This window comes from Pelecanus crispus, chromosome 2, assembly GCF_030463565.1.
Source record: "Pelecanus crispus isolate bPelCri1 chromosome 2, bPelCri1.pri, whole genome shotgun sequence".
Taxonomy (NCBI): Eukaryota; Metazoa; Chordata; class Aves; order Pelecaniformes; family Pelecanidae; genus Pelecanus; species Pelecanus crispus.
The window spans coordinates 56,951,007-56,965,276 of NC_134644.1; the positions used below are offsets into that span (position 1 = coordinate 56,951,007).

Here is a 14,270-nt window from a genome sequence, read left to right on the forward strand (position 1 = left end):
AAAAAAAACCCCGAAAAAAACAACCTTCAAATTAAGCTCTTGAGTGTCTCTGGCTTTATGTCTCTATCCAGTAACATTACCAGCCAAACCTTAACATAGAGATGCTAATTCACAGGCAGACAACTTTCAGAAGAAAGTACATCTTGCAAATGATCAAGGTGATACCATCTTTACATCACACATGACTGTAAGACTGAACACTTTGCTACCCAGACTCCAGAAAAAAAGCCAGATTACTATGAATTAAGAATAAAACTTTAATACATGCATCCCCCTCAGATGAGATCAAATAGGTACAAAGGGAAAAACAATCACAACCACAAACACTGACTAAAATTGGCAAGCACTAGAGATGAAGTTGTGTGAGATCAGCAGCCCAGGGTATCTTTAGAGACCTGAGGTAACGGTGATGCATGGCAGACAAAGGCCAGAAACATAAGGCGGCAAATTTTTTGGCTACAGAATTCAGCAGTGAACAAAACATAGCTGTGGAATTTCTGTTGAAAAGGTGGCATTTTATTCCAAACCTGCCTGTACAAACACAGCACAAGCTCCTCACCTGCACGCCACTATGAAAAAAGCCTTTGGTATCACCGCCACGCTGTTGCTTCTCAGCCCCATCCTCCCCATGAGCTACAGACGGATCCATTAAGAGTTAATACAATGAGCAACATGAGACTGCTTAAAACAACCAGACAGTCACCAAGATAAAGATCTCTGGAAAATATAAATGCTGCATCTGGGTTAATCACGTGCCAGGACTGCTGATGGTGTTTGAAGGTATTACAACATTCACTCTGCACACAGACAGAAGTGACTGGTAGCAACAGGCAGCCCAGCTGGCTGGCCCACTGTGGGGTACAAAACGGGACGGTACTTTAATAAATGCAGGAATCGTACAAGGGGCTTTCACCATCATCACCATTACACCTTTGTGATAAATCAAGGAAGATGAGATTTGACCCCACATAAATCTACAGGTACAACGTGCTTTGCTGTCTGTGTCAAATTCTCTTCTCCTATCCACAGGTAAATCTATTCCAAATATTCGGGGAGCCCACATAAGCAGGAAACAACCAGGGTAGTTACTGGAAAGGAGAAACAATGTTTCCTCAGAGTGGATGCCCTGATCACAGCATGTCTTAAACACACGGCTTAAGTCTTCTGAGCACCATCAAAACAGTGCAGTTCCCAAGAGAAAACTCTACATTTCAGCTGCAGGCCCAGATATTAACATTAAGGAGGCACTTTTAAAGCCTCCAAACCCATTTATTTTTCTCATCTTTTCTGTTTCTACCCCCTTCAACCTCTGCTTCTTCTCCTCTTAGTACCACATTCCATTTTCTCACATTTCTGTTTGCCATTCCTTCTACCAAAACCCAAATCCCTTTTTTTTAAAAAAAAAAAAAAAAAAAAGCTCAAAGTTAAACTTTGGTTCATTTTCCTCCAGCAAAATTGACAGACAGTTACCACATAATGTATTTATCTGCTGTTAGTAGTTTTATCACCGCTGAAGGAGAGAAGGTCTGTAGTGATAGCACCATCATACCCAGATGGCCAAAGGAGGAACTGTCCAGCAGCAAAGCACCTCCTGAGAGATGGCAGGGATCAGCTACGCACTGACATGAGAAAATCAGCTATGTTCTTGAACTTCTCAATTAATAGCCACTTGCACCAGCTGTCCATTTTCTACTGAATGTATCAGTCAAGCCTCCAAAGGTTGTTTAAACCAAAACAAATGCAGCTTTTGCAGATGACACCTGAGGCGCTGTGAATATTGAAATTACTGTCTATGTACACTAAAGAATTAAAGTTTCTTAACTAGAAATCATCAAACAGGTTCCAATCAAGAGGGGAAAAAAAAAAAAGAAAGGAAAAAAAAAGAATTCAAAAAACCGCATCTCTCCGCTACTTCCCCATGCCCACTACAAAACCAAACTCAAAGCATTTTGAAATCCCAAAGCATTTCCATTTCATTCTCTGTTCTCAGCCAGAAAGACACGTTCTCTCATGAACTACCATAATTCTAGCAGCCTGAGCTGTAACTTGGTAGCTTGTCTTGTACAAGATCGAGTTCTGAGCGACACACATCCTACAAACTTTCTGAAATCCACTTTCCTCATAAATGTGTGACTAAGACTTTAATACTCAAATTCAGTAGCAGCAATAAGAACACTAGCTGCTGCCCTGAGAGGGAACTACAAATAGGAAAGGAGTCATGCTCAAAACATTGACACTTATCAATTGCAAAATAATTTAATGAGTATCCCTGTCACTTTATCTGCAGACTGCAACTCTTTCAGTGCTCAGTTTCACTGGGGTCTCTTGAGATCAAATCTGTCAAAAGAAATTGCAGCAAGCTTGTATAAGTCTATATTTTTCACTTTTCTCAGTTGTTCTGTTTTATGCCTCCAGCATGCAAGAACTACACATTGGTACGATAGTGTCATCCAGCAAGGCCTGGCATAGGCTTTCATTTAACTAATGTAACCTATGGACCTTTGCTGTGTCCAGTCCAGAACCAACATCCCCATGTTACCGTATAAACCTATCTGTCACCAGGGATTCAAATGAACAATAATAAAGTGAACAGATTAAGGATGCAACTGCAGACAATTCAATTTGCTATGGAGGCAAATTCATCAGGCATACAGTAAATAAAAGGAAAGAGGAAAGCCTAAGTGAAATACTTCATATAGTTTAAGCCCACATCTTTTATCACCCACTCCATCCCAAAACTATGCAATCAAGGAGATTTCCGGTTGGAGTTTGGGGAGGTTTTTTGTTTTGCAGGGGTTTTGTTTTTGTTTTACTAGCTGTTACTTAAGGATAGCAGTGAAAGATCATGACCCCATTTCCACTCTTCCACAGTCTGCAGGGTTCTCTTTGATGTTTCTAATGTCATGTAGCCTCGTGGATCGTATCACCTTTCCCATGAAAGCACAGGGATTATCTTTCTCCACTATTTCGCATTCTTCCTTACACGAACAAATGACACTTCCTGCTATTCTTCCAGCTGTGAAAAATAGTTGTTTATATCATATAGAAAGCCACTAGCCTTATTTTTTAACCAGCTGTTTTGCTTTACATTGTTGGTATTTTTAAACATGCTTAAACATTTCTCTTGCCTATAAAAGTAAAATTTCCCAGGAATTTTCCAGAAAAATTGTTCTTACCTTTGCATTTGCAACATCAGCTAGAAATGCAACAACAAATTAAATAGTTTCCTGGACATATGTAGCTCTTCAATGAATTCTGTGTAATACCCAAAACCTACAACAGGGCTAGCGTGAAAGAAATCATTATTGGGTTAAGATAGAAAGGCATATGGCTCCTTTTCACCCAAAGTCAATACATTAAAGCCTAACCAGATGTGCTCATTTGAGAAAGACCAGACTTAGTAAACTCACAGCCATATTTTCTAAGTAATGGTAATCTCACAGGTCTACATTTTCTTTAATGAGCTTTTCCATAGCAGAAAGCAAAGGTTGTTCCAGAAACAAAAAAAACATGGAAGATACTAGCCTCTTCCCAGAGATCCACACAGCTTAACAGGACAGCGTTTCCTCCTTGGTGGTCCCTTTATTTATTTTATTTTCTGTCAATGGCCATGCACAAAATGTTGATAAAGTCAAAGGATTAATTTTATCTCCCGTCCTCACAGTTTTTAGGTACAAAGAAGCTTCCTGGAAAAGTTTATATGTTTAGGGATGTCTGGACCTGTTGGATTCTCAAAACAAGACAGTGCCAAGTGATATCCATTGAATTTAGGTCACACTCATCTATAGGAATATGTCGTTCAGTAAGGAGGATATGCAACTCGCCACACAACCATCCTTCCCACTAGAGTGGTGATACAGATTAGTGCTTGTAAGACATACGTGGTTTAACAGATAAATCTCCTTCCTATATAATTTTAAAATCCATTCTATAAATTTCTTAGCTGAGAAGGAAACTATTGTGCTTACTCTGCAAACAGAATGGCGCCTGGGTGACATTTCTTCAACAACAGCTGCCAAGCAAAGATAACTACAGTCCTAGCAGACCCTGGACAAAGAGTCTGTCACAGGAAGAACAGACCCTTTCTATGTCCCAGTGTCCTGGTTTTGGCTGGGATAGAGTTAATTTTCTTCCTAGCAGCAGGCATAGTGCTGTGTTTTGGATTTAGGATGAGAAGAATGCTGATAACACACTGATGCTTTAGTTGTTGCTAAGTACTGCTTATGCTACTCAAGGACTTTTCAGCTTCCCATGCTCTGCCAGGTGCACAAGAAACTGGGAGGGGGCACAGCCAGAACAGTTGATCCAAACTGACCAAAGGGCTATTCCATACCATATGATGTCATGCTCAGTATATAAACTGAGGGGGGGGGGGTTGGCCAGGGAGCTGCGATCGCTGCTCGGGAACTGTCTGGGTATCGGTCGGCGGGTGGTGAGCAATTGCACTGTGCATCACTTTGTATATTGTTATTATCATTATCATTATTATATTGTTATTATTATCATTACTATCTTACTTTATTTCAATTCTTAAACTGTTCTTATCTCAACCCAGGAGTGTTTCTCATTCTTACTCCTCCGATTCTCTCCCCCATCCCATCGGGGTAGGGGGAGTGAGCGAGCGGCTGCGTGGTGCTTAGTTGCTGGCTGGGGCTAAACCACAACACCCAGCATGTGTGGAAAGTACTCTCTGTATCCCCAGGACCATGACAGATGTGAAATTAAGTTATCCCACTGCTATTTTTAAGCTCAAATGAAATCCAGGGTGCTCTTCAAACCCAAGAGCCCAATTGCTTCGGGGCAGACCCCATGTCATCCTGCCACCCCATGCAGATTGCATCACCAGCCCCTTGTGCAGTCAGACCTTACACAAAACTAAACACTAAACCTGCTGCTCCTGCCAAAACAAAACCTTGCCTCCTTATTTTTAGTATAACAAGTGTAGCAACAAACCAAGCCAAAAGAAGAAAGAAATCCCTTGCAAATGCACCTGATCAAAAGTAAATAAAACACATATTCCTGGCACCAGGTCTTGAAGGCCCAGCGGTGCTCAGACTGACAAATCATGCCAACCAAGAAGTTCTGAGCTTCCACCCAAAAAACTTCATCCCCCTGTCAGGAAAACAAAGAACATCTGAAGCCAAGCAGCACCATTTTAATTGGTTGAATATTTAAAAAAAAAAAGAGTGGAATTGCAGTGAGGCCAACATAAGTAAGGACAGGAATGAACTGACCTTGACATATGCTAGGTAATGCTCGCACTTTTCCTGCATGTATGACAGTTGTAACTTCTCTGTGATCTGCCCCACTGTCTCTCCAGAAGTCACAAAGTAAACTCTGGGTTGCTGGCTCTTTTCCTTCTTTGCCACATCAGCAGTCAAGTTATAATTCAAACCTGTTTTAAAAAGGAAGAAGAAGGAAACAAAGGATGTCAGTGAACAATAGTTATTTTCTAGCCACCTATCAATGGATCCTGTTGCCCCCAGGGCATGTGTGCTTGAAGAAAGGTCAACCCTTGCTGGCCCTCAATCAATCCCTTAAGTTTCCTGTGGCTGCACAAAACCAAATCCAATTACTAATGTACTCCCAGGTTTTGTGTCGCTACATTCCCAAGCCCATCCTTCCCCGTAGGAAATGATGTGTAAAAATACATCTAGACACGCACGCTTAATAAAAAAAAGAAACAAAAGATGCTTAAACTGTGCTGCTAACAGAAAAAGCAAAAACACAACACAAACAACAACAGCAGCAGTCTCAAGCTTTTTCTTCTTGAACAGCACAAACCATGTCAATGTCAACCAGGATGTGGCACTTCCTAACCATTACTTTTGTTGATTTGCAGTCATCTTAGCATTTAGTCCTTAACTAGAGGTTACTGCCTTGCTCTCAGTATCCCCCTCATATATGCTTCACATCCCTAGCAGTTTATAGAAGACGTACCCAGAGACTAATGAGCTGTATCTCTGTAAATCCTGTTTCCTGCTGTTCTACAGGATAGGTAGCTTAACACAATTGATTGGTTTGTGACTGGATGTATCTGTGTCCAAAAGCAAACTTATTTCTTACCTGACTTAGCTGTACAGTGATTGAATAATTCAAGCTGACTATACCTGTCCTTTTGGTACACGCAACAACAACAGGAGCCACAAAACTGCAACAGAAGCATGAACGCTTGTTCTGCTGCTTTCTACAGGCAAGGGCAACACCGGCTGTGAGGTCTTTCACTCATCACAGACCATGGCCTGTATTGATTTCAGCCGTTATCAAGGCAATAATGGGAATACCATGAGATTGGCTCACTATAAATGGCTTAATTAGTTGATAATCTTCATAAACGATAGCCAGCACCAGCGCTGATTTGTTACATAGGTAGGATGCTTGCCAAATTATTGCTTTGGCTTTTATTTATGTTTTAAGTCGTAAATGATTGATGCCAGATAATATGCTCCCCATAAATGTAAACTTTTTAAGCCAGAATTTTATAACAATCAATGTAACTGTAACACATTCCTGGACTGAGGTCTTCTATACCAAATTTCAGCAAGGGGTCTTTGCTGTGTTTTGTTGTGTTTTTATTTGGTTTTGTGCTCGTGGGTTTTTTTTAATTCAGTAAAAATCCTAATCTCTCTAAATTAACACTGCTGCCAATGGTATCACATCCAATCATTTCTCCACCAAAATTTCACTACTTTGAAGAATTTATTTAATGATATTGTAAAACTTGGTGCAAAAGTCTCTGTGAACTCTGTTCATAATTTACATAATTCAAACCAACCTCACTTCCACCTGCAGTGTGTTGCATTCTGATGAAAACCTCACTCACAAGTTCATGCAAAGCAGCCAGAGACATACCCTAGCTAGTAAGAAAAGCCAGAGCTGAGGAATCAGCCTAACTACCATCACAGGGCTCCACCTGAACTTTTTTGCTTGCTTTTGGCAGAATAACTTGCTTAGAAGGATAATGCCTTGAAAGTGTTTCAAACTCTGACAAGCTCAGCACCAAAAACTCTCACCGAAGTGGTGTTCGCTCAGTCCCACTAAAGAGCACCACCTAAACAGAAACACAGGGTTTAGCCTGTTTAAAATCCCAGCAGTCTCATTCTTAACTTTTTTTTTCCGTTTCTAAAGTGTGCACATCCCACACCCATCCCCAATCATCTCCCTTCTGCTTTCAAGACCTCACATGCACGCACGCATGCTGAGATCTGCATCGGCGCCCCAAGAATAAAGACAAGAAAACCCGCTAGCAAACCCAGGCCCTGCGTAGGCAGGGGCAAAAAGCCCCACAGCGAGATGCAGCCCTCTTCAAAGGAGGAGCACCAAAGGAAGGCAGGGCTGCAGAACTTGCAGGGGCGCCTGGGGAGGCTCAGAGACTCTCCAAAGGAAGTGCGACGTATTACTGACACTGAACAATTCCTCGCTGCAGGCGCAGAGACGCATCCCAACACGAGCCCCATACCAGGCCTCCGAGCAAAGCAATCCCAGCTACTGTCTCTCCGAAACGGCAGTGGATGTTTTCAATCAAGCAGCACAGTTCCCATCTCTCCCCCGCCGTCTCCCCTTTATTTTGACAACTTGTTTCTATGTTATATTCAATGATGTCACATCAGTGGAAAAACTGAAATATCATGAGTAAGGTTGTTTGTTTTTTTTTTTTTTTTCCCCTCCCCAGCTTCATTGCTTCCAAAAAGCAACCAGGATGGGGAGATAACAGGCCAAACTTAGCACTGCTAGTGGTGTAAGTTCCTCCTGCTCAGTCCAGTAGGAGATCGGGACGTAAGTTTTCGCTAGCAAATTAACTCTTGCAGGAAACGCCTTCAAATATTTGTCCAGCAGCTTTAAGCAGGTCTGGTTAGAAATGTTTCTGGGGATCTGCCCACTCAACTTCACATGATCAAAATAAAACTCTGGCATGGATTTGATGAGCTCAGATGAAGGGCTTGATTTTTCTAATGACTATTCCTTTCCTATAACTAAAGTTAAATGCCTAAAAGCTTTGATAACAGCTCCCTCTGAGAAATCTTTGGTCGTACCTGCAAGAGGACTGCCAGCCAACCCACCAGGCGAGTTACTCCAGGCAGTAACAGATAAACCAAGTAAATGGCAGAAGGCATTTTATAATAGATTTTCATCCTAAGTGGCACATACATACTCATAATGCAAGAGTTGTCCCCTCACATGGCTGAAGGCAGCCCTGAAGCAGAGAGGAGTGAGGAGGGATTGAAACTGGGCAGCCGTACATATCCTGTGAGCTAAAACGGGAATAGCAGCTGTCTGTGCTAATGGAGGGGTTACACACCCCGAGCCTCCTGGCACATCCCTTTGTAGCCCACTCAGTTGATGCTACAGCACACAAAAAGCAGGCGGCAAAATGCTCAGCAGGAATAAGCACATCTGTAAGTACTTATTAAACTACTAGCTCTAGTAGTGATTCGCAGGGGGGGTAGGCACCACATGGAGAAAATGAAGAACTTACTAAATAATAACAAGAAGCCATTGGAAGAGGAATGTGTTTCTTTGCCTTCTCTACCAGTAATTACGAGGAGAAAATGATTCATGAACTTTGCTTGCAGACAAAATTCTTAAGTAACAAAAGTACTACAAAAAATCGCCCTAGCAAATGACAACATACATAGGACATTCCCCCCCCATCCTCTCACAAAAAGCTTTCCGTTTCCCTTTACTTCAAACTTTGTTTCAAATCCTTTCTCATAGTGTTGTCCCTAGCTTCCAAGTAGGGAGCCAACCTCACTGCTCTGGGCATACACTGAACAACACATCCCTGCAACATCTCTGCTTCTGAGGCCTTCAGAGGGTAGCACTGTCTTAGGCCTGCATCCAAGCAGACTGGAAAAATGACAGACAGAAATAATACTCCTGCACCAAACTACAGCAGGATACAGATAAGAGGAATGTCCACTTCTGTGAGGTTTTGGATCAGGCATGTTTCTTCAGTCCTAGAAATGTATCCAGACAGAGCGAAAACGTCAAGCAACCCGTTACCCCACACTAAATCTCACACCAATCTTTCAGGCAACAGTATTTGGGACATGAAGACTACCCTAGAAATGGATCAACACAGCAGCAATGCACACCTAAAATGAACAGTACAAGAGAAACTTTGAAGAAGTTTCTAACACATCTGCCTAATTCTAGCCAAATGCCCAAACCCCTTCATTTCATAGCCACTTAAAATTCACCTCAGTCTTACGCTGGCACTATTCTTACTATTATTGCTGCTGTTGTTGAGGAAATTATCCAGACTGTGGGCACAAGCTTATTTCCATTCTCCTGTGGGGATCAACGCAGAAGCAGCACCTGATGCACAGAGATGCCAGCAGCCTCTGTTTTCTTGTCCTGGTCACCCAGAAGCGCATGGTCTGAACAGGCTGAAGTCAGCTCATCCAGGCTGGGAAAGGCCTTTCTCTCATCCCTACCTTTCCTGCAGATACAGATACCCCAGGAGAGACAAAGCAATGGCTCCTCAAGTGAGGGAGGAACAGCGTGAGTGAGACTCTGAGGCAAAAGTGTGAAACTTAAAAGACTGTATTTCTCACACATCCAAGGTGTACCAGAGGCTGTCTCTGTTTGTGGGCATATGACTAGACACTCAGCTCTCCAGCAAGCGCAGAGGCAGAGTGAAGGGTCAGACAATGCCTGGCACACAGTGCAGAGCACATGCTTCACTTGGGCCTGGCTCTTTGTTCAGACAAAGCCGTTTCAGCAATAAATTCATACTTCTGAAGACTGTAGTCTGCAAACAGTATTCACAAAATGGATGGGAATTATACTGTCATTGGCAATACCAAGCAGTATCAATAAACACAGATCCTCAGATAGCTGTTACATGACCAGTAGTATTGCAACTAGCACTAGAAGGAAAAAAAAAAGGAGGGTGGGGAAGGTTTATATGCAAGTGTGAGGCAGTGCTAGATGAAGACAACTTTTCTTCACATGCCAGTTAACAAAATAACCATGTTCAAATAAGCACGGAAGACACACATTTGCCACAGAAGAATGCTGCCTGCATGTTCAGCTTGACTTTCGAAACACTGTGTAGTAGGTGACCAACTTCAGCTGCCCAAAAGCAAGAGCAACGCCCAGCTTTTCAACAGTAAGCAGCAGCCTTGAGCATTCGCGCTGACAAGCCTTAGGGGAGCAGCGTTCCCAGCGAGCACTGTGTTCTCGTAGTCTGACTTAACAGACCGCCCCCAGACATCCAAAGATGAGACAATCCCAACACTTTTAGCCACAAAACTTTGACATAGCTTTTCAACACCTCCATATGCCTTTCAGAGTCTGATCTGGACAATGATGTACTTGCAGCGATATTCTGTTTTTTTTCCCCCCACATTTAACCATGCAGCAGAGGAACTGTTGCAATATTTCCATGAATAGTTCCACCCTTTGTTAATTGATACTCTTTAACTGCAACATAATTAAAAAGGCCTGACTGTTAGATTATAAACTGAAAGATTATTTCAGATATTTTATCCAAATCATACCAAGGGGTTTTATACAGTCAGATAGTTCTGGCTGCAATGTTTTGAAGACAAATCACTTTGCTAAAGCATTGTATAAAAGGACAATGGTTGGAAGTTTTATAATCATCTACTTAATAGTAAAAAAATTCCTTGTAATGAGATGGATGTTACTTGCCAAAGAAGATGCACACGTGCTTTCACCACAATAAATCATCAGGAGTACAGTTTGTATGACAACACAGAGGAATTCAACTGGCTCTTACAAGACATGATGAAGCAAGAAGATAGGTCTTTTGCAAACAAGGGGAATAGATACTTAGATTGTGAAAAAAGGCAGCTCACTTCTTAGCCACAGGTCCAGAGATATGAAATTAAAGCAAAGGAAACATTTTAAACAGTACCCCTAGGAACACAAGAAAACCTACCTATTCAGAAAATCTACTAAGTGATTTTCAGAAAAGAATTAACGCCCCTGAAGCACTCAGAGATAAGTGTTTTCTTAACTGACAAGAATAGCAGGCAGTACAAAAAATACTTTATAAAAGCATGCATTTGTCTGCTGAGAGTCATCATTTACAGGGAAGGAAAAACTGCAAAAATAGAAACTGAAGTCTCAGTTGCACCAATATGTTAGAATCCAGAGGAATCTTAAATGTACTAACTCCACTTTTTTGAGCTGTTCAGGTGACAAAGTGACAAGCTTCAGAGAGCGACTTCAACAGGCAGCTTGTAGTTCTCCTCTCTCCATGTGAATGCCAGGAAGAGTAGCAAGAAGCCTTTTTCTTCTCCAACTCATTTAAAATCCAAATACTGCATACAGGGATGCACAGGTGCAACTCTCACCCTTCTCAATTAGCATCTCAGAAAGGCTGGGGCACAGAGCAGAGGGAAGCACTCCTTCCCCCAGCTCCTCACCAGACCCACTGCAGAGACGCAGCACGCTGTGAGGCCGAGATATCTTCCCTGAGCAGCACACGGCAAGGCCTCTGCCATTCCTAAAGCATGGCGAAGGTAAAACATCGTGGCTAAGCTAAACAAACCCAGACCTTACAATATTTAGAAATGCTGTATCTATCCCATACCACTTTACACAGTATCTAAGGCTTGTAAACATTGGGATGTAAAAGACATAAGTAATATTTTAATGCAGCCAAGACATAAAGGCTGCACAATTACACACCCTAAACAATTCCATTCACCTGAGAAACTCCATGTCTTTTACAGAGACTAACTAACCTGGAAGATATTCTTGCCATCAGTAAAATACAGTAAAATACTGGGCTATTTATAATCATTTTACAGACAGGTAAACTGATGCACAGAAAAGGATTTGCTCACGTCTGGTAGGAATTCAGATTTATAGGGCTCTGTTTCAAGGGCTCCTGGTAGACTTTCAAAAACTATTAATCCAGAGCAAATCACAACTGCTTTCTGATAACATTGATGGAGAATATGGATACAGAAATGCATTATCAAGAGGTAAACAGGGAATATGAACTTACAAAGCATCGATTGCTTCTGTGTTCTCTGTCCTTGCAGTAAGCCCAAGGACACATTTCCCTCCTTTCACTGAGGAAGAAACCGTCCCAGTATTACATCAGCCTCATCGGAAGGTAAAAATATGCCCAAGAAAGTTCCTAGGGAGCCTCCAAGTTTCTGGAATTGTACAGCCCAGCTCACCTCAAAACAACTTATTTCACATAAAAGCTCTGTTACTGTCTCCAAAGGGAGCCCTCAACTCCAGGTCAACCTGCTAGCATGCCCCTGCCCAGGGCTGGCACAGGCACCTTACCTATTTCTCCAGGAACACGCTTGCCACTGAAGCGAAAGCATGCTGTGACATTGAGGCAGTTCACTGGTTGCGAGCCATCATGGCACTGAGGAGCTGTGATATTGATGGACGCAGGCAGGAAAATGGAGATGTCCACGGTAACGACAGGCCTGGATCTGGAGATCAACAGAGAAGTGGAATTGAGTGATCGTTCAGAGGGATGTTCTCAGCCAAAGGAAAACAAAGTAAATTTGTTAAACTGCAAAATTTCAAGCAGACATGAAAAATAAGAGAATGCATTTGAACTGTAAGAAAAATTAGCACTTGACTTAGCTGGCAAGGACTACTAGTGTCTGAATGAAAACCATAGCGTCGACTTGAAATTCAGTGCCCACATGCAGACTACAGGCATGCAGCTGGGGAAACTCATAATATATAATAATAATCATCTCCAGCAAAAGTTGCATAAAGCCTTCCTGATGACTGAAGAGGACAACAAAATTAACACAACAGCAACCAAGGACAACAAGCTCATGCAAGTGAGACTGCTTGCTAAGCAGCCTGGGTGGTCAGGAACAGGTAGGCAGAGACCTTAGGTTTCCAGAGAATGGTCTACAGTCAAATTTGTGACCTGAAAGTCAAGGAGGGAGCACAGGGGTAGGAGATGGATTCATGCGTAATTTTTCTGACAGTGTAAGAGGGAAAACAGACACCACATTCATGTTTTCTGGAGGAGGGAACGTTTGGGTAATTCCCTCCTGGTGAGTGGTAAGGACTGAATACTCTTTCCACACTGCTGAACTCTGTTTCAGGAGTTACATGGTGCACCATGAAGGAAAGTTTTCTACCCTTGCAACTCTGGCACTGGGTTATTGCTATGACTATGGCAAGCTGAAGAAGACCTCGGCCAGAATTGCAGAGCAAGCTGAATGCCATCAGGGTCCAGGAGGGTCTCCTCTCTCACACAACACAGAAGCCCTGCCAGCTTGGTTGGGAAAAGCAGCCCACAAACCCAGGCTCTCCTGAGCCATCCCCAGCACAGGACTTCAGCCCAAAAATTCAGTGAGTGTTATTCTTTGTGGTTTCAATTCTGTACATGTTCAGCATGAACATGTTCTTCCAAAACCAACTCTAGTAGTAAAAAGAAAAGTGCAGCAACCAGCAGATTCACTTCTAAGGTAGTCCCAGCAGCCATGCAAGGCCAGACCATGTAAGCAAACCACTTCAGGACTCTCACTCCACAAGCCACTTAATTCAGAGGTGGGGGAGAAGGGGTAGAAGACAGCGGGAATCGTGGTTACACCTAATTCATATCGACTGGAACAAGTGTCACATCAATCTCCAAGACAGCTGCTCAGACTCTTTTACCATAGCCTGAAATAACAGTGCAAGTTCATCTTTTGAGATGGAGGATGAAAATAAATGCTGGCCCTAGAAATATATACAGTAAGGAGGGAAAAGGAAAAAGGAGGAAAAAGAGTGAGCTTCCTAGGATCAATTCACACCTTGGAAAAAAACTCTTTCCAAATGCTTGAGGAAATATAAAAGAGTAAATGCTATAATTGATCTAGAAAAATATTTCTCCTAGAAAAAAAAAAAAAATTCTCTAGCCATGATGCACTGCGTGATTTTTTCCTTAACGTTAGCTTACTTGGTTATTCACTGGGGAAAAAAAAAAAAAAACCCAATGCATCTGTCAAACAGCCATACACACACACGAGCAATACAGCAATGACAATCTGCCCCAAGTCACCGCGGCTTCCACAAAAGCCTTTAATATCACTTGGCAAAACTTTTGTTGGTTTTGGCTAAAGGACTTCACAAACGCTTCTGGAGGGGTGAGGGGAAAAAAAAAAAGCTCATTTCCTTATCCTAATCTGAATCTAAACAGCAAGAGGGACACACTGTAAATTGGCAGTAGGAGCAATTAATCAGGCGGCCCACAAAGTCAGCTCGTAATGCGCTAATCTCCAAAACGCACAGGCAGTGACTGAACGCGTGGACAGAGGTCACCA

General features: G+C 42.3%; 1 protein-coding gene across 1 annotated transcript in view; it reads right to left on the reverse strand.

The window, feature by feature from the left end:
* Nucleotides 1-14,270, reverse strand: part of ITGA9 (integrin subunit alpha 9) — a 227,411-nt gene that overhangs the window by 168,755 nt on the left and 44,386 nt on the right. The window contains exons 14-15 of the mRNA XM_075705767.1: nucleotides 12,277-12,431; nucleotides 5,235-5,395 (exon numbers count right to left, since the gene is read on the reverse strand). Of these exons, the coding sequence (XP_075561882.1) occupies nucleotides 5,235-5,395; nucleotides 12,277-12,431 (316 nt within the window). The remainder of the gene's footprint in view (nucleotides 1-5,234; nucleotides 5,396-12,276; nucleotides 12,432-14,270) is intronic.